At 45.3% G+C, this 27,467-nt stretch overlaps 3 protein-coding genes across 10 annotated transcripts in view; 2 read left to right on the top strand and 1 right to left on the bottom strand.

Annotated features, from left to right (window-relative positions):
• Positions 1–1,168, top strand: part of alox5ap (arachidonate 5-lipoxygenase-activating protein) — a 1,870-nt gene extending 702 nt beyond the window's left edge. Inside the window, exons 3-5 of the mRNA XM_029173330.3 lie at positions 305–375; positions 700–781; positions 849–1,168. Of these exons, the coding sequence (XP_029029163.1) occupies positions 305–375; positions 700–781; positions 849–1,011 (316 nt within the window). The 3' untranslated portion in view covers positions 1,012–1,168. The remainder of the gene's footprint in view (positions 1–304; positions 376–699; positions 782–848) is intronic.
• Positions 1,153–5,030, bottom strand: LOC114869265 (mesenteric estrogen-dependent adipogenesis protein-like). 2 transcript variants are annotated; one of them, XM_029173329.3, is made up of 5 exons: positions 2,466–2,770; positions 2,189–2,325; positions 1,870–1,985; positions 1,646–1,795; positions 1,153–1,560 (listed from the first exon to the last, which is right to left on the bottom strand). In XM_029173329.3, exons 1-5 carry the CDS (start codon positions 2,651–2,653, stop codon positions 1,546–1,548), a joined length of 606 nt encoding a protein of 201 aa, XP_029029162.1. In that variant the 5' UTR covers positions 2,654–2,770; the 3' UTR covers positions 1,153–1,545. The 2 variants fall into 2 exon arrangements, with proteins under 2 accessions (XP_029029162.1, XP_055370606.1); XM_055514631.1 differs by lacking the exon at positions 1,153–1,560 and adding an exon at positions 4,949–5,030 and having other exon boundaries at positions 1,658–1,985.
• On the top strand, positions 4,800–25,931 carry b3glctb (beta 3-glucosyltransferase b). 7 transcript variants are annotated; one of them, XR_008696671.1, is made up of 17 exons: positions 4,800–4,972; positions 6,210–6,265; positions 6,350–6,398; positions 6,994–7,103; positions 10,329–10,405; positions 10,555–10,666; positions 11,320–11,456; positions 12,481–12,544; positions 13,033–13,149; positions 13,304–13,373; positions 14,229–14,342; positions 14,405–14,504; positions 14,586–14,705; positions 14,975–15,119; positions 16,540–21,778; positions 25,327–25,379; positions 25,628–25,931. XR_008696671.1 is itself a non-coding variant. In XM_029173328.2 (15 exons), exons 1-15 carry the CDS (start codon positions 4,903–4,905, stop codon positions 16,672–16,674), a joined length of 1,476 nt encoding a protein of 491 aa, XP_029029161.1. In that variant the 5' UTR covers positions 4,800–4,902; the 3' UTR covers positions 16,675–23,629. The 7 variants fall into 7 exon arrangements, 2 of the variants coding, with proteins under 2 accessions (XP_029029161.1, XP_029029160.1); XR_005898569.1 differs by lacking the exons at positions 25,327–25,379; positions 25,628–25,931 and adding an exon at positions 22,581–23,629; XR_005898570.1 differs by lacking the exons at positions 25,327–25,379; positions 25,628–25,931 and having other exon boundaries at positions 16,540–20,639; positions 21,542–23,629.
• The last annotated feature ends 1,536 nt before the right edge of the window (positions 25,932–27,467 follow it).

Raw genomic sequence — 27,467 nt, forward strand, 5'->3', positions numbered from 1 at the left:
ACTGCTCACAACAATTTGCTTCCCTTTTTTTAAATAGGGAAACATCTCAGCCACATCCTGTCTTGGTAGTAATGTTAAGATTTCACAAACGATACATGATGCAAGCATCAAAAAAGGTTAGAACAGATTCAGCAGAAGAGTTTAGACTTGAGCCCTAAAGTGGAGAAGCATCAGCTGCAGGTGTTGATGACCCCAGCGGTTAACTTCCTTCTTTCGACACTGGGTTTTATGGCTCACTTCATAATTCCACCCTGATCCACCAACTGTAAAATGCTCCGTTTCTCCTGTTTGTTCCTGTTCCCAGGCGTAACTGCATGGACGCGTATCCCACGTTCCTGGCGGTGATGTGGTGCGCTGGCGTGTGCCTCAGTCAAGGTACATTCACACAAGCGTTCGTTCAGCGATGCTGATTGTACGTTGGACTGGAGAAAATACACCACGATAACGAACTAATAACACTAACGATTCTGGTTTACATCTCGTCGCGCGGAAAAGGCATTTCCCAAAGCGTGGCCGCCGCAGGTCACTGCAGAGTCACTCATTAACCCGGTGCTCCCGGGTGAACCTTTAACTGCCACTGAGCCGCTGTTGCACAGCCAGCTATGCGTTTATTAGGGTCATAACTTGACCCACACACAATTAGCACCGTAACTTTCCCGCGGGATTAACGGGGTCGTGACTTCTCGCCTCTGTTTCAAGCTCCCGCCGCCTTTGCTGGGATCATCTACCTGCTCGTCCGGCAGAAGTATTTCATCGGCTACCTGGGACAAACCTCCCAGAGGTGAGTGCTCGCCGGTCACGCGCATGCGCGTTCACAGCCTGGCTCTGACCCGTTTCCCCCCGCGCAGCACCCCGGGCTACCTGTTCGGAAAACGCATCCTCCTCTTCCTGTCCCTGATGTGCACCGTGGGAATCTTCAACTACCTGCTGGCGCGACACTACGGCAGCGACTATAAGGACTACGTGGAAACCGTCACCAACGTGTTATCGGCTCTGCTGCTCCTACCTTAGTCCAGACACACACACACACACACACACACACACACACGCACACACGCACGCACGCACGCACGCACACACACACACACACACACACACACACACACACACACACACACACACACACACACACACACACAGCGGAGGCGGAACTTCATCAATGCCACAATGCAACATTTATTGTATTTGAAAGTGACACAGTAAATTTTTACAAACTTTTTAAACTCTTTTTTACAAAAGTGCATAGATGTAAAGGTTGATCATTAAGCTCTTGTATAACAGCTGTACAATATGTGATGAGAATAAAAAAGACGCACTACAAGCGGCTTCACCCACTAAACAAAGCGGCAGTTGAAATGTGTTTTTTTCTTATCTTTACTGCAGCTCTAAAACTCAGGCTCGTCCTGAACCTGCCTGGTTCTTGCTCAAACAAACGTCCGTCTGTTCACCGAGACACTCCCGGTTCCCGGTTCTGCTCGGGGGTTGGTTGATTCCACGGTCCAAACCCGGCCAGATGAACTGGGATCCCCTCGGCTCTCCGCCGCATCATGTCAGTCGCAGCTTCAATGACAACAGACGAGTCAGACCTCAGGAGTGCAAAAATGGAGCTCAGTGCTCATTTAAAATAAGAAGGAGCAACATTTACACTGAATTTCCTTTTGCTGAAGCCAAGCCAGTGTGGGAAGTCGAAGAGGGCATCAGAGCAGTACTTGAGGGTGAACGATGCGTCTCTCCACACGGGTTTGACGGGAAGGTGCTTTGCAGCCCAGCTCTGCAGCGCTTCACTCAGGTCAACCTGTCAGAATAAGTTACTGTAAAAGCAAGCAGCGGCTGCTCACGAGCCCCACGGTGACGGCGCACTCGTCTTACGTCCACCCTGTAGCTTTCCCCACGCACGGAGGCGATGGTCCAGTCCAGGCCCCTCTCCAGCTGCCACTTGACGAAGGGGTCGTCGCCGTCGACGGAGACCACGAACCGCTGCGACTCTGAGACGGGACGCAGCGCACCTCCATCAATGGCAGTTGGACCGCTCCGCCCAGCGCCAACACGCGTGACTCAGCCGCGCCACCACACTGCGTGACGGACTCGCCGGCCCGCGGCGTAAAGTACACACTGGTTTCCACGACGCAGCTACGCGCAAAGTAAAGGAGGCCGGTGGTGCGTTTGAGGTCCGGCTGTAATTACGTACCTCTGGGTTTGCTGGCCGCCTTCCCCGCGGCGGCTGCGGGGCGTCCCTCGCAGGCAGACGCCAGCAGATAGACCGTCTTGGACAGCAGGCTCTTCCTCGTGCTCGTGTACTCCCACAGGTCGTGCATTTTGAGCGTCCTGAAATGAGCAGTAGTATCATTTGGTTCTTCTGGGTCTAAGTGTGTGTGTGTGTGTGTGTGTGTGTGTGTGTGTGTGTGTGTGTGTGTGTGTGTGTGTGTGTGTGTGTGTGAGAGAGAGTTTGCAGACGTCATCCTCACCTTCCCATGGAGTTCTGGAAAACAACCTTCCTCCCTTTGAGCTCCAAGTCATCGATGAGCACCAGGCTTTTCTCCGGGTCGCCGTGGACCTCGTACCCGGAGTCCAGAGTTTTAACGGAGAAGCCCGAAGGAGGTTTATTCAGAAACTGTTCCAGAGCCGTTACTGTGATCCTGTTGTTGCCGACCATGGTGAGACGCTGACTTTCCTCCTCCTCCTCATGCTCCTTATAATTGTCCCAACTCCACGGCTCAAATAACGTCCAGCCACCGTCAAGGTCGATTGGTTAAAAGATTCGACTTCCGGTCTGCTTAAACAAAATAAAGGTTTAAAAAGGCGAACAGGGAAAGTTATATGTATTATATATATATAATATACATGAAAAAAAAACAATCAGAATTTTACTAAATCTAAAAAAAGTGATTTTATAAAATGTAATCATTAATCATTGCAAAATACACAAAATATAACAAATGTAACTCGTTGTACTCGTTGCTACAAATGAACTGAATTTAATTGACTAACAGGAAATGTGTTTATGTAATTTATTTAAATAATTTTTTAACTATGACAAAACTGTTTGCATCGTTTTGTTTTACATATTTGTCTCAACGCGTAAACAACTTTTATTTTGTAAACGAATATATTGACTTCCCAGTTTTTGTGCACGACTTGATTTAGCGGTTGTGACACATCTCTTGCAAATGTTATTTTCTCCTCAGTTCTGCCCTACATAGCATGACACACATAGATAAGGAAACGGGCAAACAGAAAATTGCTTTTTTAAGAAATAGTTAATAAACTTAAACCTAACAAGAAATTTCAGAATTAAAATAAAACTAAAAAATGTAAGTAAGACGTAATCAGACATATTTGAAGGATGCATTTTGTTCTATGAAATAACAGCCTGGACCTTTGAACGGAAAATGGCATTTGCAGTCATCCACATGTTTGTACAAATTATGAGTCACCTGTGCTGCATGTTTGTGCTTAATATACTGGAAAGAGCCTGTTAACTGTTCTCTCATTGCATTTCAACATCTAGACCAGGTCCTCCTCCACATGACAGCACAGTTGTTCTGATCCTGTCTTTAACACATTTCACAGCATCACACATGCTCTGCTTGCATTCTTATTTGTATATGTAGAATATTATGAGTTTACTTACAAACTCATAAATAACTTTTACAATTGAGTACTGTGAGGTGACTTGCTTGAGCTGCTGAACGTCTCAACGTTGATATAGTGCTTAACAGACTTATAAGATAATTAGCTTTATTTACAGCAGAGTGGTTAGATTGGTATATCATTATTTACCAGTAGCCTACTGGTAAATAATACCTGCTATTTGTGCAGCAATTAACAGGTGAAACTGAAATAAATGACAACACTTTAATAAACATGATGGAATTTGTTATTAGTACACTTCATTATGCAGCCTTTACATCCTGGTCTGACTCTGTCTTTGCTCCTGTTACGGAAATTGTTAGTTCCCTTTTTGAATCTTAAATAAAGCAGACACAATCAGTTGAGACCTTCTTCAGGATTTTACTTGCAAGGAGTGAGCAGTTTACAGCACAGGCAACTTCCTCTCACTGAAGAGAAGACAAGGATTCAGCTCATAATATGTATTCTATTCATATGGTGCATAGTCACATCGTACGTGGGAAATATTTTGTGCACAAAGCCAGCATTGGGCACATGAGATAAGGATGCTACACACTGGTACTCCCTGTTTCTGCAGAGCAGAAGGGAGAGAGCTTCAAGGCCATAGCACAGCTATCAAGGTTTCAGCAAAACATGTTTCAACGATTAAATGCAATATTTTTTCCAACAGTTCCCTCTTGTGGCAAAAAACAAACAAATTACTTACAGTTTTAACTATAGTTATTTACAAAAAATGAACAAATAAACTGCAGTTCGCTATGTCACATCCAACAGTGGTTATTGCATATTTATGTTTTGTCTGTGATAGTCACTGAGTCATTGTATTGTAAATTGTATTGATGACTGAGAATCTCCACCAACAACACAGATGGAAGAATCTGCATGTTTATGTAACACATGTGCAATGTTAAAGTTTAGTAGATGGTTCAGCGTTTGCACAGTGTGGAAAGTTTTCAGTGTAGTTAAATTTGACTGTTTTTATTAGGTTGCATTTTATTCGTTCCCTCTGAAAACAGTTCGACAGAGGTACATGTGAACAGAAACTTAGTAGTTGAGTATTTAGAGGAGTTTACTGTAACTTGTGTGTTTATAGTAAATGTGTAATTCCCCTCAGAGCCTCCAGTCTCCCCACTGTAAAAGCAGCGGCCTAAACCCTTAGTGTCCGCCAGGGGTCGCTACAGCCTCGCGCCTAAATTAGCACTCAGAACTGTAGATAACAAATGTCTGCAGTTTGCCATGGAATGACCGTGACTGCAAACACGTCCAGCCGCCATGGAGATCGTGTCACGTCACAGTCTGGTTAACGGAATCAACCTACCAGCCATGTTCCTTCTGTGGGCCGGTAAGTGGCGACCTGTCTACTGTATCAGCTAGCTAGTCTGCTAGCAGTGGCTACATAGCCAGCGTTCAAGAGCGGAATATACTTCCCTTAGGCCTTCAAAGTAAATTTTGTAAAATAGTATAACGACACTCAGAGTACGTCATTAGTGGACAGTATGTGTGATCGTTTGTTTCAAAGTACGAATTTGCTCGTTTTCCATGACCACTGAGCTAAAATAAACTCTGAGCGCGATAAACAGGCAGTGTACAAATTGATATATTTTATTGTGGAATTTAAACAAGGAAATTCTTCGGGTTGAGATCGATCATAAAACAGTTATCATGTAGTATCTGGCGTTAACGTTGCATAATTAAATATCTGTTGTTAGAGCTGAATAAATGAATCTAAATCAATAAAGCCTATTCTACCTAACAAACGTCCCCTGTCCCCTGTCTGTAAACCAGCTTTAGAGCGAACACCCATTAATTAATATGTATATATCTCATGTCACTTACAGACCAGTCAGATGTTTGTGTACTGTAGATTTGGTGCAAGGCTTAAAGCTTCGCACCTCAGCCAATATTTTGCTATTCTGTCCACATTCTAATTTGTTTTTGGAGCATTTTGGTGGAAACTGAGCGTGAAGATGCTAAATTGCCACTGTTGGTGGGAGGTCATATGGATGATGTTCTCTTTTGGCTTCTGGCAGGATTTAAATCCTGAAAAGCACGTTCGGGAGTGACTCACTTGACAAATGTGTCTTGTCTCTTGCACTCAAGCCAAGATTTATTTATTTATTATTCCTAAACTGGCCCTTCAGTGACTGATTTGAATGGGCCCTCATTTATCAGGAGCAACGAGAGACAAATCAGAGCTGCATTTCAGACATACAGTACGTCAGTGTAATAATAAGACGCCCGGCCCGTCTGAGTCAGTATTTATTTACATTTATTTACAAAGCTTAGTTCTACATCTACATAGTGTTATTTGGAAAGCCTTGTTTTCACCAGCAGGACTGTTGCATTGCTGTGTCCGACCACTTGGTTGTTTGTATGTGTAACTCTATTAATGATGGATGTGTGTGCGTCTCTGGGCTCAGATTGACACATTCAGTTCAAACCTAAAGAGAATTTATTTGCAGTGATTTATGCAGCGTTGTCGTTTTGCTTCATACATTACTTATAAATGCAGTCCCATATTCCAGCTGCTGTAAATGACTCTGTTGATGGACAGACCACTAATTAGTTGCTTGTATCAGCTGTTTTGCTGCCTCCAGGTGCCTTCGCTGAAGACAGACGCACAGGTCACGCTCATGTAAGTGCTGCAACCAGATTTCTTGTCATATTTTCCCTCGCGTGGCTCAGCGGTCTGTCAGACTGAACTCTCGACTCCTCACAGGCAGCAGAGCAGCAGGAGCGGCACCAGCATTCTGTACAGGGACCCTTTGGTGAGTGACAGGTTTCACTGCAGACTGCGAATATATCTGTCGATAACGGAATTTTATGTGCTGAATATTTATTTGAAACGTTCAAAATCCAATGGAAATTACTAAGGTATAAAAAGTGCGTTGATGTCCGAGTTTTAGTTTGCTCAAAGACAAGTCTTCTGATAGTTGAATGACCTCATCCCACCTTCCACACGCTTCAGGTTTTCATAAATGGAGAAGCCAAAGCAGCCCCAGAGCTCCTCAGAACAGAATCCCAAAACCTATTTGTACCATGTTGTTTATGGTTTTTATATGACGTCCTTGTAGTGTAGCCTATGATTGAACATTCAGCGCCTTCTCTATCTCTTTGTGTCCATTTCTTTGTTAAAAGGCAACACTCTCTTCTGAAACCCTTGAAATGCTTGAGATAATCTCTGGTTTGCTCTCATAAGGGATTTTTTTCAGGGATTTAATAATTATGAGACACCACTTAAATGCTTAATGTTCATTAGAAAAGCTAAAAAGTGCACTTGTCTGCAGTGGGGGTTGCACAGCTCACATGAATAAGACTGGCTTTAATTAATGCTAAAACCTCTTTGTTTCTGGTGCCTCCCAGGACTGGAGAGGGTGGCGTTCGTGATCCAGAGCCAGAGGAGCTCCTACCATGCACGCCGAGGTTCTCAGAGGAGGGCGGAGATTCTGCAGCAGGCGGCTGAACTGGCACAGGTAACAAACCGGGTTTGACGCTCGATGCTTCTACTCATTACACTTAAACTAGAATATTAACTCCAGTACAACTAATAAAATAAGGAAGTTAGCAACTAGAGTTTTAATGATCCGTATAAGAATAAATGGCTTCATTCTTTATGTATGTAGGTCATTTATTGCTGCAGACACATTAGTTGCCTGATTTATAATGATTAAACTATTGAGGGATCTTAATGCTGGAGGCAGGTTTATGGGCAGTGGGTCTGTTTTGTAATTACCATTATGTGCTCACAGCTTTGTGTCAGTGCCTGCTGGTGTTTAATGACAGGACGATGATGCCGCACGCTTTCCCATTTTTAATGTGGACTTTGATTTGATGCTGTGCTGTGGTGTTACACTCGTACCAATAGGTGTCCTTCTTGGCACAGAGCTGCTCTGTTTGAGCCGGGAAGGTCGGTCTGCGCTCACTGTATTTTTATTTAATATGTGTCTGTACATGGTGAAATGAGATGACAGGCGTTTATGGACATGAGACAAACTACAGTCCTATTGGATGAACTGGACTTGGTGGATGAAACACAGACAGTCATGCATGAGTCTTTGATTTCTCCTCCAACGTGATTTTCACACGTGTGTCTGTCTGCAACCACGGTTTTTATTTGTTATTTCTTTATGTGCTGATACAAGTGGAGTTTGGTTGTTTGGATGATTTGGGACATCTCTGCACCGAAGAAGCATTTAGTTAACAAACCCCCTGTTAGTCATTCATGAGTAGAAATAACCTCCACCGCAGCTGTGAAGCTCAGATGGAAGCTGTCAGCGAAACAGATTAAAATACAGGACGAGTGCTCACAAGAAAAAGTCACGACACTGCAGTTTCCTGGTTTTCTGCATAAAATGGGATCAGATCTTCGCCACAGTCACAAACACGTAAAAACAAAATGTATGAGCTAATAAAACAACCTCTAAGAAGTCACTGTACATGCACAGTGTTGGTGAAGAACGGATTTAATAACTGAATAAATCAGCTTCAGCAGCACTGACCTCGGGCTCCTCTGTTCCCAGCATGTGTGACGCCTCTGTTGGGACCCTGCATTTGTGTTTCTGAAGCCATTTTGCAGCAGATTTACTTTGACCTCTAGGGTCATTGTGCTGCTGAGCCGTTCAACTCAGAAGGAGTGTGAATCCTGTTAACCATCACAGGTAATAGCGCCATGAGCCCGTTTGTAAGTGATGTTCAGTGGGTGGAACGGTGGTTACGTGTGATGGCGTGAATGTGATGGACTGAAATGATGCGTCTGAGTGGCCGTAAATGCTGCTGGCATTCTGAAATACCCTCTGCAGCTTCTGTTCATGCCAGACTGGGTTGACACCTAACCAGACAGCACATGCACGGCTGGTTCAGGATCAGGGTTATTTCTTAAGTGTCGCATAAACCTTTTTTTTTTAAACACAAAAATTTTTCCATTTGTCTTAACCGCTTTTCCCGTGAGCACACACCGAAGACCCGCCGGTCCATCATGGGGCCAACACATAGAAACAGGCAACCATTCAATCTCACATCCACTCCCATGAGCCACCAATTAAACCGATTCTATGTCTATGGACTGTGGAGCACTGGCTCCAAACCTGTTAAAGCACCAATCAACAAGAGAAAATACAAAAAGCTAATGAGCGTATCTGTAAATATAATTAGTTTCAAAGCAGATATGATTTATGAGCCTATATTGAGCTGAAAATGTTTCTGTGATGTTCATTCATAAGAAAGCACTTCCACAGAAGCGAGCGATGGTCAAATAAAAGCGAGACGTCGGTGGTGAATGGAGTCGGCTGATTTTCCTAAGTGCTCGCTTGTCCTTCGCAGCCTCCGCCGCTCCAGTGTTTGACGCGTGGCGAGGCGCATGAGAGGCCTCTCCTGACAGCTCATTAACCCAGGGGTGAACGCTGTCGCAGGGTTACGTCAAACGTCCGTCCACTCACAGCAACGCAGTCAAGACAAAACAAGCAGCTGTGTCTCTTTGGACTGATTGAGGTCTGTGACGGTTTTAGCCCAGATCTCTGGCTGCTGCTGCTGCTGCTGCTGCTGCTGCTGCCTCGGCGCCTTTTGGCCACATCTCACTACAACGCTCACAGCAGACGGTTAAAAGCCCTTCACGTCCTCAGAAGCTGAAGTGCCCCCGTGAAGCTGCGTGTGAACGTCAGCCTCCATTAGGCTCAAAAGGGAAGCTTTCTCTTCCAGTCAAATGGGAATAAATAATGCCTGTTAGTAAATGACTTCATTATCATGTCACAGATGTATTTAGGCTGAGTGGTGATGAATGTCTTTGACTCGGAATGAGTCATATTGAGTTCCGTGAGGACAGGTCAGGGCAGAGAAGCAGCAGCAATCTTCCGCTCAAGCTCACCAATCAGCCCCACAGCTAAAAACAGCTCATCCTGAGCCTTGAGTACCGAGATGGAAAACCCACAAACCTCTCCTGTCGTGTAACCTGAAGGGTCTGACTTAGACTCTGATGTAGTTCTGTGTTGAAGGTCAACTGTTTGGTCTGGAATAAATCTACCTGATCTGCAGAAGAACCAGCAACGCGTGGTTGTTCTGTTGGGAGAGACTGGGTTTAAATCTCATGAGCTGTGGTTCATGAATTCTTTGGGCACTCTGCCTCATTCTCATCACTTTCAAACCTGGGAACACCTTTGAGCCGCTCACCGCAGGTTGTGCACATGTTGTCAGACAGCGTGTTCAGGTGCATCCAGCGCATCTGTCAGCATCGCTGCATCGTCTGGAGGTGTCAAGCTGTCAGTGAGGTCTGACGCTCCGTCTAACTACTGTTAGTTTGAGGCACCTCCTCAAGCGCTTGAAAGTCCACTGACACCCATCAATCAACTGAAGCAATGTTTTCCCACGCTGTCATTAAAACATCTGGGTGTCGTGGTGTCCAGGAAGTCTTTGTACTTTCCCATGTGCCCCCTAGTGGTAACAATTGGCACTATCACTTTCTTCCCTCAGTCAAAATTCCTTTAAAAACACAAGAAGATTTGCCTACAAAAAAAAAAAAATTCAATGAATATATTTACTGTAAAGTCAACACTCATTGGTGGGGTTCAGTCACACTAATCCTGTTTTAGCGCATTGTTGACATTTATGGTCAAAGAGATGAAACCTAGTTTCTGTGTAATTCATATAATAAATATGAATTACACAGAAACTAGGTTTCATCTCTCATGAAGTGTCGTTTCATGCAGGGACTCCCGCTGGTTCTGCTCCTGCACGAGCTGTCAGACTATGATGGGATCTGGAGCATCCTCCCTGCGCTTCCTCAGTGAGTGAGCAACACACACACACACACACACACACACACACACACACACACACACACACACACACACACTTAATGTATCAGATTATTAAAGGCTTGATGCTTCCCACTGGGCCGATCTGAAGCTAATGGCTTTCTATGGGTGTCTTCAGCCTCTCTTCCACCTACGGCCCGTCAGCGTCCTGGTTCGTCTTCCTACAGGAGGAAACCAGAGTCACACTGGCTGCTCTGCTGCAGGTGCTCCACAGATACGAAGAGCAAAAGGTGAGCTGGACACTAAACAACGCTGGCCTCATGTAGCTGCACCCTTCTGTTTTTCAGAACAGCCAGCGAAGCAGCACATCTGTCTATGACTGCAGAGCTCATAGACATAGTGACTGTTGGAGGTCGTATCTGCCTTCATATTTGCTAATAATGTAAACTAACTATAACTAAATAAATAATGTAACTATGAGCACGTCCCTGTGTTCCATATGGACGTAGGATTGTTGTGCAGTGAACCAGTGTCTCTCACACTTGATTATGTGATGTATGCAGTTTTTACAGTGGTGGGTGAAAGTGTGGCGTCGCTCTGATGAATAGTTTTGGTTCCGGCTTCTGTTTCTTTGGTTAAGGAACCAGAAGCCTGGGTTCAATCATTTTATCAGTGACACACAGCAGAGAAAATGGATGGCTCTGCACCTGAGGACGAGCCGTTTGGGTTTCGGCTGCTTAATCTTTGTCAGTGTAATAGAGAGGAGGTTTGTTTCTTGCAGGCGAGGTCGACAGCCTGTTTAGGGTGTTTGTCCTGCACATTGTTTACTCACGTAACCACTCGAATGCTTGTCGTTTCCTGTGACGGTCGCGGTTTCGATCGTTGCACAAATCGTATTATTCTGCTCGTGTCATCGTGTTCCGTTTTCTTTTGCAACTCGCAGGAGTGGTTTTTGGGTAAGCGTCTCCATGACAACGAGGCCTCCATCATCCACCACTACGCTTTCTCCGAGGACCCCGCTTCGTTTGGTTACCCTGACCCCGGGGCAGGCTGGGCTCTCAGCACCGCGCTGCTCCACAGGTGTGTTTGGTGCCAGCGCGTGGTTTAGTTGAGGTTTTTAAGAAAGGGCTGTAACAGACATACAATCCCTTCAGGGTTGCACCGGAAGCCGTTATTACTAGACGCGCTGAATGAAGCCCAGTCCCTTCACTAGATCAGTTACACCGACAGCACATTTCGCTTAAAACACTTTTTTTTTTTTTTAAACACTTTAAGGCTTATTTCCTTCGATGGCCTTCCTCCCAGTCACCCTGAAAAGCTCTCTGACCCCATGATTAGGGTCGGTGTCCTGCAAAGATTGATGTATTAAGCCTGGATGGGAACACAGAGAAATGCTTCTGTGAAACCTCCTCGTTCCCCCTGGCGGCAGAACAGACGCGCCGTCATGTTTGATGGATGATGTGCGTGCTTTGGAATATTCACTGTGGCCTTTTTTCACAATACATTTTTTTTCCACTCGTCCTCCGTATGTCTCTGTCTTCCAGTTATTCTCTGCTGTGTGTGTACACACCTGCTCGTCTGTAATGGACAGAACGGAGCATCTACCTTGGATTTGCCTCCCTATTTTAAGCATCATTGTTACTTCTTGCAGCGTCACCTCCACTGTCAGGGTCATTATTTTTTATCCCTTCAGTTTCTTCTGGTTTCCTGCTGCTGCATCTGCTCGATGCCTTCCCACCGTCTGTGCCTCTTTAATCTATTCCCTCATTACTATTACAGTCCTGCACTGTGGAGACTTTGCCTGTTAAGCACTCCCTTGATACTCTCCTGTATTAGTACATTTTTGCTTTCAGTCTGATTTATTTATTTTTTTGTTTCTGCCGGTTGCAGACTGTGTATTTATGTTACACCCGCTGACGCGCGGCTCAGATTTCAGGGGAACAGTTGGACGTGAACGTGCTCTTCCTTGCCAGCGTGAGCGTCGTGAAAACACCACAGGGGCTGTTTAGGAAACCTGTATCCCAACGAGGAATCGCCGTCTGTAGGAGCTGAACTGCAGCATTTTGTATAAGTTAATTTATGTTCCAACCATCATGTGTTTCAGACTTGCTGAGCGGCTTCAGCACGAGCACCTGAAGTCAGATTTTACCATCGACTGGAAACATGAGGTACTTTAAAACAACGTCTAATACTTTCCTGAGTCTGTCACTGTCTGTTAATAACTGAGCTATTAGTAACTGAATTGTAGTGAAGATCTTCCCCGGTGACTGATGAGTCTTTTGTGGTAAAGCTCTCAGACCCCTGGAGCTGCCTTTGCCTGCAGCGTGTGATGGACGCACTGGTAGAATATTAATGTAGGAGCTCACAGTGTATTATATCACAGTGTGATATCGCTTGTAAAATCCTTGTTAGCACAGACTGAAGGAGTCAAATTTATATTTACAGTAAATTCCTTGTCAAAGAAAGGTTGCGTTGCAGCAAAACACAAATCCACTTTGAGCAGAGAGCGCTTTGAATTCCTACGACTTAGACAGAATAAATCAGTGACTTTGATGGAAAGCGAAGCGAAGCAAAGATTCACTGTGGAGGACCAAGACTGTTAGTCAGTTTTTAACTATGTCTGAAATCTGCTGCTGACTGTGTTTGTATTGTGCAGCTTGCCTTGTATATCTGGGATGAAGGAAACGGGCGAAAGCTGACGCCGGTCCCAGAGTTCTGTACGACGGCGAGAGACAGCTGCGCTACCACCTTTACTAGCTACCTGCCCGACTGTGTATGTACACATTCATTCCATCACTGGCAGGAGACACGCAGCTCAGCTGTCGTTAAAGTTAAAGACTGTGGCACATTTCAGTGAAAACTCAAAGAAACGGAATTTAATGCTGACATGGCATCATTTTGTATATGATCATTTCTACATTTTTCAGGGAGATCCTGTCTCAAAAGAAGATTTATTTGTTGCTGTGAAAACATGTCAAAAGTTCCACGCACAACGAGGTGCGTATAGAGTTTCATTTAAAATTCTCCAAGTGCTCAGGTGCCACCCCCACACACACACACACACATCTGAAAACATCTGGACACACTCCTTGAATGCATGTGTCTATGCATATATTCTACGACTGACATGATGAGTAGCAAAAGACGGAACCTGAGAAGATTCATTCAGGAAAGAACCTGTGTCTGTGCCCGACCATTGTCTTTTTATTCTCCACTGACCCTGTTGTCACATCCATTTGCACAAACGCCAGTGAAACGTCCACCTTTCTGCGCCTCAAACTCTCCCAGAGCAATTTATCAGCATTTCCGAATCTCCCAAATTTATTTTTTAGGCTGCAAAATGAATAAAAATGAAATGATAATGACTTCCAGCTGCAAAGTCTGGCCTCATTTTGATTTATCGCTGCTGTTTTGTTTACCTGCTGAACAGTCGGCTGCTCGTCCAGTCCCACTTAACCTGCCGGATGAAAACTTTAAATTCAAGCCTCATCTCCACTGTCTGCTGAAATTGCAGTTTGGATAATTATCCAAAGCGTGGTTGTCACTCAGTTCTGGGTCAGAATGAAGCAGGACGTGTGTAGTGGCTGTTTAAAAGCAAAAAGTGGAGAGAACAGATTGTTCACACTTTGTTGTGGGAACTTTAAACATCCTTGTTAGACCTGAACAACAAGCTGTCTCAGTGTATAATGGTATAATTTGTGTTTTCTGAGGATGGAACTTAACTGTGCTGATTGAGCTTTTGCTGTTTTAATGTGGCTGCAGTCAGTGAGCATGTGCTTATTCAGGCCTTATTCTAGTGGATGAAGCTCCCAGTGTGTGTGGAGACTTGACTGGGCCTCGTCTCTCCTCCAGTGCCCGTAGTGAAGGCGACCTGGGAGGAGGAGGCTGCGCTGCTGGAGTACTACAGCGACGTGTGGGACGCGTCCATCCCCACCGTCAACCTGGGTCTGCCCAACACCGACAGAGGTGAGGCGGTGCCGCCGGGTTGTGTGGATCCGAGCCCTTTCTGAGCCGCCGTCTTCCTGCAGGACACTGTGGAAAGACGTTTGCCATTTTAAGGCGCTTCCTGAGTCCAGCGGTGCCAAGGGCTGACTGGCTGCTCGTGGTCGATGATGACACACTCATCAGGTAACAGACGTGACAAACCCTATACTCTCTCTCCAGGATTACGTGTGACAGTCCTGTTCGTGGCCTGTTGTTAATCCTCAGCTTACCCCGTCTGCGGCGACTGCTGAGCTGCTACGACCCGAGGGAAGCGCTGAGCCTGGGGGAGAAATACGGCTACGGCCTGGTTCACAGCGGGTACAGCTACACCACGGGAGGAGCGGGGTGAGGAGGAGGGGGGTGATCCACGGCTGCACAGAGCAGCGCGTTTAATGTTTGTTCGTCCTGGAACTAAACTGCAGCTCGGTTTCATGCTAATATTGACTGCATGGAGGCGTATCTTGATAATTCTCAGGCTCTTTCTCCTCGTGTGTGTGTGTGTGTGTGTGTGTGTGTGTGTGTGTGTGTGTGTGTGTGTGTGTGTGTGTGTGTGTGTGTGTGTGTGTGTGTGTGTGTGTGTGTGTGTGTGTGTGTGTGTGTGTGTGTGTGCGCAGGATGGTGCTGAGCAGGGCGGCCGTGTCCAGGCTGCTGTCCAGTGGCTGTAGCTGCTACAGTGATGAGGCTCCTGATGACATGGTGCTGGGCAGGTGTTTGACCTCGCTGCGCGTCCCCGTCACACACAGCCCTCTGTTCCACCAGGTAGGACCACGCTGTGAAATCCTCCCCTCTGCCTGCGACATGGTGCCAGAAGCACAAGGCTGGATTATTGCCTCAGACCTTTGGCTGCGATTCCTTTGCAGGAAGGACCAGATTTTCTGGCAGCTAAAAAAAAAATAAGTAAAAGCACAGAGAAGTGTCACAGATGCAGGTGATGCCTGTTGCCTTGTCCAGATGTTGGAAAGAGAAACTCAGTGGGAATTATTTGGATCCAGTCCACAAAAAAATGACCAGATAAGACAAGATAACAGAAATGGGCTTTTTAATTATTAAAGGAAAGATTTAGTGTATTGCATTTTAAAAATCGATTCATATATTTTAATTGTCTTCCTTAGAGTTGTATGAAATAATTAGAAATTAAACAGGAAAACAAGTCAGCTTGTTTTAATAATTAAACCATACAGGGAATGAAAAAGGGAAAATATGTTATTTATATAACAAAAACATAAAAAAATAAATTATTAAAGATAAAAATATGACCAGGTTAGCTGTAATAATTCCTTTGTTGTAGGCAGTATTTCACATGTGCTGTCGATACAAACCTTATATATTTAATATAATGTGAAAAGTTTATTCATAATAGCTTTGTGTAGTTGAAGTTTACACAGATTTAATGGCAATAAATGCTTTTCAAGAGGACTCGTTTGCCTAAAGACGAAGAGCAGACGTGTCAGGACAAACTCTGTTAGATACATTAAAGATACGTTACAGAAAATATGACTGAATAATAAAAATACAACGGAAAAGTCTAAAAATTAAAGCAAAACATCAATAGATCTTCAACATCCTGCTGTGAAACTACCAGTTAGAATTATTTATTATTATTAATTTAGATTATTAAAAATCTCGGCTGCTGTGAGTGCAGGAAGCAGGAATTTGCTACGAGAGCGTGAATCATGTTGAAACCCCGACCACATGTCAAATGAGTGCAGCCAGTAAAACGTCGTGGAGCGAGCGGAGGCTCAGACGAGGCCGCGGTTTAATGCCTGCCTGAAATAATGCAAAAAAAACAACCGCGAGATGGAAGCTCAGGTTACTGGTTCCACACAAATCGGATTTAGTGCAACACAGTGTGAAATGTTCAAAGTCAGCAGAGCCACACAGGCTCGCGCCTGAAACACACACCTCCACCCTCACTTATTATTGCACGGCAAAGATGAGAACTCACAATTACAGCTCACAGATCAATAAGTCGAACCTGTGTGACTGATTATTAAATCAGCCGAGCGACAATCCACTCGAGGGGCAGGCGGCCAATTTTCAAAGCACAGATCCACCTCAGAGGATGCAGTCGTGGCCGTGATTTGTTTCCCTCCACAGTCTGTGCGTCTGGTTCCAAAACAGTCAAATTCAGGAGCGTAACCGTTATCAGTTGAGGCTCTGCTGGTTCTTCTCGCCGCAGGCCCGGCCCGAGGACTACGCGGAGGCGCTGATCTCCCCACAGGAGGCCATCTCCTTCCACAAGCACTGGAACGTGGATCCAGTGGCCGTCTACAGACACTGGCTGCAGGACGCGCAGCAGAGGGACGAGCTCTAGAACCGCGTTTGGGTCTGACGCCCACCTGTGACACCTCCTCAACCACCCCATGGTCCCCACAGAGTCGCTGTCCCTCGCTGCATCTCAGACTCACAGACTGCTCAGTATACACTGTCTACTCCTCTGAGAGGAGCGGCACCAACCACCTGTAGATGCAGCTGCTTTACAGATACTGACTGCAGAAAAAGCGGCATATTTTATTTCTGTGCTTCCAGAGGGATCTGTCTGAATCTTCAGTGCCGGTTGGGTCTAAAAGTTTGAGAATGAAAACAACCTGTGGGGCGAGAGCTCCCCAGGCGTCCGCGGCGTCTTTGCATTTCTGCTGGAGGCTGCAGGTTTATCCACGCGTTAGCTGCCTCCGGATGCACTGCTCAGAATGAGAATGGGAGCAGGTGAAGTCAGGTGGACGTCTACCTAGTTGGTGGTGGGTCAGCGGTGATCTGGAGAAGTTTCAGTCTGTGTACCAGCACGTGGCTTGATCCTTGGGACCATTAACAGGAACAGCCTTTAGAAAAATGTATGGATGATTTTAAAGCTGAAGTTTACGGCGCGTCTCTGGTTCCTGGGTTTTATTTGGATCCACGTTGTGTTTCCTTTCTTGCTTATTGCCTCCATTTTTCTTCTAATTGTCCTAAACCTTTTTACTGGTTTACCTCTGGGAGCACTGGTTTCCCAGACCTGCCCGTCTCGTGCAGGTTATTCCACTCTGATAACGGCCTTTTCATCGCTCCCTCATCTGCGGACGCCGCCTCATTTTTCCAGACTCACTCACTTTAGTTGAGGCCAGTGTCCTGAAATTGTCTTTGTGCCATGTGTCACTGTGACATTAGTCACTGCAGTGAAAGGCGTAGACGTCTCTGACGGATCGGCGTATCTGTTCCTTCTGCCTTTGGGCAGAACAAATAATTCCATCAATGGCACATTCTTCATTACAGCAGGAAATAATTGCTGAGTCTTTCTCTGTGTGACGAGATGATAGAAAATGCCTCCATAGTTAAAGCAGGGCTGTATGGGTGAGATTTTTTTAACCTGTCTACTCTCCATCGGTAATTCTTAATTACAGTTCTCTCATATTTCACATCAGGATGTGGCTCCAGGGACGTTGTGTATAATTACACTGCTTTCAATGTTTAAAAGTAACATTACAATCTTAAAAACTGGATCATTCCGCTCCTCTCACGTTCGGATCCACTGATGCATGACGGCTGCCGGTGCCGGGTGCTTCCAGCTGTAGTGGAAGCACAGTGGTCCAGCACAGACCCAGGGTCAGTTATGACCACAGGCCTGACTCCACAGCAGGAGGCCGTTTTCTGTCTTTATTTTTGCTGTTTGACTCATTGTGAGAGAACATTCTGATTTGGCTGATGCTGAATATGAGCTTGCCTCAGTTTATTATGATGCTTACACTGGTCGCATTGATGAAAATCATTTGTGTGCACAAATCGCTGGCTTTGTTGGTGGAGCAGTTGAGATTAGAGTATATGAGATTAGAGGTATTAGGATGATAAACGTGGACCGGAGCCAGAAGCCACCTGCCTGTTGGCTCTGACTAAACCGTCGGCAGCTTCTTCCCATTTCCTGTAAAGGACAGTAAATCTGTCCCTTCAACTAAAGGCTGGGACGATTCCCATCAGTGTGCTTCAAGGAGCCTATATGTTAACCAGCGTTTTATCGTGTCCACTATGAATCTGTCAGCTGTTACTCTTGGCTCATTCACCAACTCGTGTATTTCTGTTCAAACACTTTTCCTTCAGCTCGTGAGTGATTTCTTGCTTTTAAAATGGGAATAGATTGGATGTTGTTACTCAAAGCTGACTCGAAGACCTGGGCCAAACTCTTCTTTGAGCGGCTGTGAGGCATTTTCAGTACGTCATAAATAACATCTAGTTACGAGGCAATCCAACGCGCCCCTTTCTTCTGTATAATAACTGTTTTGTTGTCATTTGTCCAATTAAAAGCTTTTTTTTTTATTGATTCTTTTAAAGTCACAGTGAGACATTCAAACTGGACTGAAGTCTGCTCTAATTGGCTGATAGTTGTTGACACAGCATTAGTATTTTATTCAAAGTGAAATTTATTGGGGGTCATATGGTCTCAAAGGTCGTTATGTGTGAATGTGCTCTAAATTTCCCTGTGGACTCACAACCGGGCCCAAATATTTGAATTTACACAGGTAGTTTCAAAATGTCAGGTGCAGATTTCCATGAAAAACACTGGTTATATATGTGATCAGAGATCTCAGAGATGAGATCACATCGTTATTGAGGAATAAAAAAAACATTTTAAGCCAGTGCAATATTTACTTTTAGAGCAGGGCGTAGTGAAGTTACAGATTTAAATACGATCCTGCTATGTTTGAGCTCAGTGACTCGTTTTATTCTACACACTGATTTACACATCAGGACCTGAAGGGTTTTCACCACAAAATGATGTCATGCAAAGCGTTAGTCGTAGAAGCAGGTTCGGTTTTGCTGCACGTGAAGACTGAGTTTTAAATACACGCCTGCTCCACTCCCGCCCAGTAACGACTGCGTTTGGCGCCATCGGCCGCCATCAGCTGTTCAGATGATGGATGGATGCTCTGAACTTGTAGTGTAACACGCTAAGGTTCTTTCTGTCACCGACCCATTGTGTTATCACCGTTAACTTGTGATGACTCACATTTAAACCAGTCCAGCATCACAAACAATGAGGAGTTTGAGTATTATTTATTTACGCTGCTGTGGAGTCGCTGACTGGTGTGAGCCTCAGGCTGCAGCCATCAGCACCTCTTCATTATTCCTGCTGATTTAGGCCAGTTGGGCCGAGGCCACGCTCGTGTTCCAGTCAACATCCTGCAGCATTGTCCTCAAAGTGTGCATGCAGGCACAAAGTGGAGAGCCGGCCTTTTCTCCTTGTTTCACTTTAAATTCAGTGCATTTCAACTCGGGCACGTGTTGAATTTTTCTCAGCTGGGAAGAAATGACTTTTTCTACTAGACCCACAAATCACACACAATCCCTCAGCAGAAGTGCTGCTGGATGCTGAACGGTCTTAGAGGAAGGCTGGTGAGTGATTATGAAAGGAAACGAGGCCGTTCCACCGAGCCGCGAAGACAAATGCCGCTAGACATCAGGGGAATGTGTCACCGTGGAGGCGGCAGCAGCCGGTTCTGTTGCAAACCCGGTCGACCCGTTTGCTCTCTGCATCAAAGGGGTGCTTTGCCATCGGCCGTCTGTTTGTGAGCGCTGCGCCGAAGGCAAGGTCGGGTCCCCGGTTCCGAGGAGACAGCACCACCTTGGCTGCTTGTCTTCGGGTTGGACCCACATCAGACGGCACCAGCGTGTTGTGCTTTAGTTCATGGCCCCATCACATTCAGTTGAAGTTAAGGCTTTCAGGCAGATGTGGAGCTCTTACTTGACTCATTGTTTGTGTTGAGCTTATTTGTCGTGTGAATTTTAACCATTCTGTGCTAGCGCCTCTCGGGCTGAAGGGCCAATATTTCAGTTCAGTGGCATCAACTGGTTTTGTGCCATGTTTCCTTGCAGGTTGTTGTCATTGTTTTATACCGTCCCTCCGATTCATCAGGAAGCAGGCGTCAAGTGGGCTGCATTGGATTTTGTGCCCCGAGCAGCTGATAAAACTGGAGAACAGGTTTGTGCGACAGCGTCGGCCGCTGTGTTACAGAGCTATATAACATTTCATTACAAGGATTTTCCCAAGCAGTAAAGTTTTCTGCCTCGCAGCCAAAAATAATCCGACACCGGAACACTACTCCCTCCCGTGAACGTCTCAGTCCAAACGTCAGGCATCCATCTGCTCCCATAACTCTTCTGGGAAGGATTTCCACAAAGTTTTGGAAAGTGGCCTCAAGCCACAGAGTTGGACCCGAAAGGCTGGTGAATGAGAATGAGCTACAGTAAAAGGCCTCGCTCGCTACATCCACAGACGTGTCACATGCGGTGTGAGATCTGAGGCCCGTTAAGGTCAGTCAGGTTCTTCCACTCGTAAAGCATTTTTATGGACCTGGCTCCACGCGCTGCAGCTCTGAGCTGAGCAGCACAAACCTTTGTCTTAAATATCAGTCTGTGCTGCAGAATCCAGATTTCGTAGGTGGTCAGGCTGAAACACGGCACAAACCCATCAGAACGCGTGTCCACATTCTGATGTCGCTAATGAAAATCCTCTCACTCTTGAGTTTGTTACGGGCAGAATTGCTTTTATTTATCTCAAACTCACTTTTGATTATTAAGATTTGATGTAGAAAGTGCATTTTATGACAAAAGAAATATCATTTGTTTTGAAGCCACAGAAAAAGAAACGTTGCGTCATTTTTAATTTATTGCATCGTAGAATCAATAAAATAGTCATTAAGGAATTCGCAACCGCAGGTCATTTCAATGAGCACCATTAATTTTAAGTTCAATAGTTCCACGGCTCCTTCTTTATAGGTGTTGTTCTACTCAGACGTTCACATTCACCTGCCAGTGATCAAATATTAGCTTTGGCGTTCGGGCCTGATTTTTAATATTTCCCTGGACTTCGTTCATCCTCAGAGAATCATATCATTTAACTAAAATAGATGTTTTCATAGTTTTCTTTCTACCGGCAGCGTAATTGTACCAAAGTCAGAAATGACCTGATGGAAGTTTCCATAAGTTCATCACAAACCGGTTTTAAACCACTAGTATTATTTTTATTATTATGTCATTAGGAATGTGAGCCAAAGACACAGATACGACCTGAATCGAGCTGCTTCGAGTCATTCAACGCCTAATGCTTTTCAAAATCGTAAAACTGAAACAGATTTATACTCATTTTAGACATTTTTTCACTGGTTACAAGTCACTGTAATGTTTAACCATGCTTTGTTTTGGTGTTTTCACAGTCTAGAATGATGAAAACACGATAACGACAATGTGCTGCTGGAGGAGAAGAAGAAGATGAAATGAGTCTAATCAAAAACACTCAATAACACCTTTTATTGTGGCGAAAGGAAGACAGTGGGCACGAAAGCAGCGTGTGGTTGAAAAGGTGTGAGCGAGAGAGAAGAACTGTATGATGAAAGGAGGAGGAAGAGGAAGCGTGAAGAGCGGTCGGGAGGAAAAGGACCCGTTTCGTTAAGGTTTTGCAGCTTTACTAAAAATATCAAATGTACCTTTCAGATCTAATCACCCACATCGCTGCTTATCCTGCGTGCGCAGCTTTAATTTGGGAGCTCTCACATTTTACTACTTCCACCGGCTGTGTCATTTTTCATTTTTCTCCCCTCATTGCCTCCTGGACAAACCCTCACGCTGCTCTGGTTTTACTGGTTTAGGAAAAAGCTTTTCTTGAAAAACAGACACAAACAGATATAACTCAATTCAATGAAATTAAATAATAATATTAAGAATTTAAAAATGTATTAAAAAACATTAACCTTGTTAGTTTCAAATTTAAAATAAAATAAATGAATCAATAAATTTATCGTCCTCTCCATCAGCTTAATTACCTTTGAGGGCTATTTATTACAGTAGTTCAAGACCCAACGCACATTCAGGAGATTTTGCTTTTAGTTTCATCAGTGTTATTTACATCTCTCTCTTCTGTGTTGAGTCATGTGAAAGTACGGATGAAGGGAGCTGTCAGAGAGGATGTTCGGCCCTTCGTTCGGGAGCTGCCGTTCGCCTCAGTCTTTCAGCGCTTCAGCGTCTCAGTGACTTCACTGGAGGATATTTATCTCGTTTTGTGAATCTCCCTCTGAAGCCACAAACGCCTTAATATGTTTTTCACATATTTGTTTTCCACACTTTGATGTGCAAAACTGGTCCCGGTCCCCGGGGCAGCGAGTCGCATCCAAGTGAACGCGTCAGACTTTTAAAATGTGACCTGAATGGATGTGGAGGGAAAGAAACCATGGCAATGTCTTCATTTTCTGTCTCCAGATTGACTTCCCTGCAGCTGCTCAGAGGCTCCAGGAGAATTCATCCACACGTTCCCAAAATGATCCAGACGGTCCCGTGTGGGTTATTATTATGGAGCCCGCGCCCACTCGCTCAGTTTAGCTAATAGCTAATAGGTTGCAGGCCTTAAATCGGTCCCACATGAGGGCGAGTTACTGTTCGACTACGTGTGGGAGCTCAGAATAGATCCATCTCGTGCCACAAGAGAAGGTGCATCTTTACGATGGCACATAATGTCCAATGACAATCAGCTGTGATGCTGTGTTCACCGGTTTTTCTCTAACGCATCCTGACATTCCCCCATGACGGCTGTTTTAAAAGGTAGAGGTTCTGCTCCGGGAGACACATGAGCAAAAGCAGACGTGTGTCGGAGCGGGAAACACCCACCAAATGCACAAAAGGCCATTTTATTTGTCGAAAAGGACCGAGTGCCAGCTGAGAAGTGTAGGAGGAGCAGGTAAAAGGTCCTCGTGCTTCGCTCTTCTCGTTTAGCTCATCCGTTCCTGCTGTTCCCACAAGTGGTTCTGAGCCACAATGGGCCCCGAACGTTGCTCTTTCAGCTTCGCTCTCGCGGTTCCGACCGCGGAGGCTCATTATCGCGCGGCGGTTCAGCGTGTGCTGCGTTTCTTCTGTTCCTTCCTCCCGTTGTTCTTCAGCCGCTTCAATGCATAATGTACCTGCAGAAGCCTCCGTGACCTCTGCGAAACGCTGAAAGAAGTATTGACTGTGTATCTGACTGAAATCCAGTTTCTGAGTCGCGCCAGACCCTCCTGTCTCAGTATTTAGGTTTTTATTACTTGATTTGCCTTTGGTGCAGTTACTGTTTAAAGGCTCTTTGCTGACATGGTCCTAACAGAAAATCGCAGCACAGAATCAAACCTGATCTGATCTGCGGCTTTGAATTGGCTCTAAAATGTCATTTTCATTTCCTCTAAATACAAATGTCCTTAATAAGTGACTTCATGAGCCTCAACGCTTTGTGAGTTTCCTCTTAATTGAATCCATTGAACTAATAAATGAGTCTGCGTGAACATTTTGCTTAGCGGCGTCTCTTTTAATTCCATGCAGAGCTCCATCACAGTTAATTATCAGTGGTTGATTCAGATTTAACGAGGATAAAGAGAGCGAGATGAAGCTTTGATTAAACACAAACGTGCAGCCTCACACGTTTGATGCCTGTGACTCGTCTCCTGCCTGCGGTCACTGATCACTCCAGCATCTGTTCACACTCCGACCAATCAAACGCCTCAGGCTTCGGGAGAGTCCTGCTGCCGTCACGTCACAGGTAGAAGTGGTGAGATGTTTAATTGTTCAGTCTGGAGAGACGAACGGCACAGGACCATGCGAGGTTGTATTCAAAGGCAGAGCAGCCTGTTCCCACGGGGCCTTTTGTGAGCCTTTGCTTTTCTCCAATTATCTAAATTGTTGCTAGTTTATTCCTAAGCTTGTGATTTACCTCTGGGGAATATTTCTGGGTGACACTAATGCATGTGTCGTGTATAATGAGAGTTCGCAGAGGCCTAATGACCGTTCTCTGGCCTGCGTTTGGAGTTAATCTGATTGTGGCTCCAGCTAAAAGCAGGTCCCAACACAAAGTGAATGCAGAATACGTTTTGGTTCTTTTAAGGTAACGCACAGACATCTCCATCCGTCTCTGCTGTCTGACGGCCCCCTATGAAAGGACCCCCTGCTGGCAGCCTGGCAACCAATCAGAAGTAACTAATGGCAGCCGGCGACGAGGACAAAGCAGCGCTGTAATAGTCAAGAATCATTTATTGATTTTTCTGAGGATGATGAATCCACTCGGTCGCACCTTCCAGTGAATCACACTGTTTGTCTTTTGTCCACGAGTAAAAGTTCTCATTTATTTGATACAATGTTTCACCGGCTTTGGGGAAAAGTAAAACATTAGCTCAGTTCGACAGTGAAGACGTCAGCAGATACAAACTCTGCAAAGCGCTCGAATCCTATTTAATCTCATTACAGCCACAGATGCGTCTGTAGCACGGAAGCATTACGATGCATGAGCTCATTAAGCTGCGAATGAATGCGAGCCGGTTCCGAGCGGGGATGTTTATGTAAATGCGGCTCACAGGTGCTTCGTAAGTCTCAGACCTGCCTGGGATCGATTCAGTGAATGAGTGAGTAAAACGCTCACTCCGCGTTCATACTGAACCTCACGGCGGTCGTGCGTTGGGCGCGTGGCTCCACGGAGGACTTTCATTTGTGGCGTGGTTTGGATTCTTATTGCGTTATCTTTGTGGGCGCAATGAGCCGAAACGTGTCCCGCGAGGGGCGGCAGTTCGGGAAGCGCGAGCTCCGTCCAAACAGCAGAGTAATGTGTTGTTATTTAGCCCGTTTAATGCGCCGCGCCACCGGCGGAGCCTCACGTGCCTCACGATGACTCTGAGATGCGATGACGTCACACTTTGCTTGGCTCCAGGGGAAACGCTGCTCTGGGGTGAGATTCGACCTCAGTAAAGCCGTTTCCCGTCGCGTGTTTCAAACGCGCCGCCTTCGGCCCTGTTTCAGCATCCACCTGTCGGATTTAACATCACTGTCAAATAAAACCCAGGCTAAAAGGAGCCGCTTAAGTCAATAAGCTTTTTAATGTGCAAGGCTGCACACCAGCGCCAGCTCAAGCTAATTATTCACGCTAGTTATTTGTTGCCGCCGTTATTGAGATTCCACGCTGGATTTTCCTAAAGTGCCTGTTCTTCCTCTACAGCAAACGGCGGTTTGAATTCAAAGCAGCGGTTGAGAGGACGGACGCTGAACGAGGTAATTAACCTGCTGCAGGATGACAGGCGTTAGCTTTTTAGCTAATGTATCATTAGCATGTGCCTGTCTTACCTTATGGGCTGACCCCAGGTCAGAGCAGGTCTCTGCTAGCACGTTTATGCTGCGACGCCTAATTAGGAACAATTAAGTCTTTTTCAGGGCTAATAAACATATGTTTCATGTCGGCTGTCAGTGCGTGTATCATGTTAAAGCTTTTCCAATGCGTCTGTGTGTTTTCCTAAATGAAGCTGTTGGGCCCAAATCTTGGACCGGTGGTAGGAGCAGGGAGGAACGGTCGCCTTGGGAGCGAAGAGGAAGCCAAGTGAACGGTTACGCTCGCAGCTGCTGCAGCTCCGGGCCTCAATTGGAAGTCATGAAGTAGTTTTCATCCATTCCTCAGAGGGCGAGTTAGGAGCTTAGGTTTTTGTAGAACCTAAAGCCTAGAAAGGATTTGTGTGTGTGTGTGTGTGTGTGTGTGTGTGTGTGTGTGTGTGTGTGTGTGTGTGTGTGTGTGTGTGTGTGTGTGTGTCCTCGCACGCCAAAGAAAGCTAATGCTCATGTTTTATTCCTCGTGGGCCTCAACGCGGAAGCCAAGCAGTAGGAAAAAGTTTCATGGCAACTTAAATTAAAAGCTTAATCATTTTGCCAAAGCGTATCCAATTCTGCTTATTGTGTCTAGGCTGCTGAATCTGTTTGCGCGTCCGCCTGCAGCTGTTAGGTGAGCGGAAATTAGGCATTGAATACGGTTCAGGCCCCTGATTTACCGCATTCTTTAAAAAGCAGCAGAAAAGACGACTCTCATCACTGCAACTCTGTTTTTTTAAAGGATTTAAAAGCCTAATTTACTTTATTATATTTTCCCTCCTTGACTCATAAATAAATCGACATGTTTGCCAGTGGACAAAGGAACAATGACTAACATGAAACAGCTCGGCCTCAGAAGCGACATTTTTACATTTTCGCTCACATCATCTGGTGACAGAGCTCTCCTCTCAGATAAAAGCCGACTCAGCGACCCCCCACCGCTGATGAAACTGCTGTTGTCTCAATTTACCTCCTGTATAAGTGTGTCATTGAGGAGTTATTAGTTTTTCCCACTGAATAAATCGTTTCATTTCTTAGAATCCGCTATTAAAATAAAGCTTTGCTTCAAAGCAGCTGTTTTCAGAAATCCCCATCAAATCACAGGCTTGGTTATTTAACGATGCTCCATGCAGACCTGGTCCAGTTATCTGTGTGTTGACAAACCCACCATCTAATGACCGCTGATGGAGAGCCAGAACTCCAGGGCCCGGTTCTTCATCCTACCACAGAATCTGTCTCCCGCTGGAGCGAAGTCTCTGTCGTTTCCCCGGCGGCGCCTGTGATCGATGTGAGCGAGGATTCGGTGCTCGTCCGTGGGCGAGTTGAACAACCTTAACGCATTAAATTGTTTTGGCGTGTATCATTTAAACTCGCTGATCTGTTATTAAAAGCAGACTTGCTGCACTGCGTTTTATCTTCTCACTGGGACCAGAAACAGCAGGCTGCTACATCTGCAGACCCTTTACTTCTTTTTAATGCCGCGCTCTTAACTCTTTGCTGCCTCCAGCCGGAGTTTGCGCTTCTGCGAGTCAACGCTGCAGCGGCTGAACTGTGATACAGCCGCTCAACAACACAACACAAACACAAGGATCGCAGCTAAGCGGGATGTGAATGTCTGTTGAACGGTTTGAACCTCCTGCCCCCCCCCCACGTCCTCCATGTTAGACGGACTCCACTCGGCCTCATGTTCAGCTCAGCTGTGACTCAAATCTTAAATCTTTCATTGTGATGCTGTTTGTTTGTTCCTGCAACTTAGGTTTATGCTCTTCTAATAAGATCAAATTTAATGGATTTAGTTTGTACTTCAGCTCTTTGAGCTTTTTTTAATCCTCTCCTGTTATAGATTTGCTCAGTTCTTTTCATAAGACAGAGTTTTTTTTATTCCGAAATTGACAAATCTTTTTGTTGCTGTTTTGTTACATTACATAAATAAATTAGATTATTATTAATGCCTCATTGTAAATATTTTTTTACAGTAACAATGCCTGAAGTGATGTTCTGTTG

Source organism: Betta splendens, chromosome 14, assembly GCF_900634795.4.
Source record: "Betta splendens chromosome 14, fBetSpl5.4, whole genome shotgun sequence".
NCBI classification, from domain to species: Eukaryota; Metazoa; Chordata; class Actinopteri; order Anabantiformes; family Osphronemidae; genus Betta; species Betta splendens.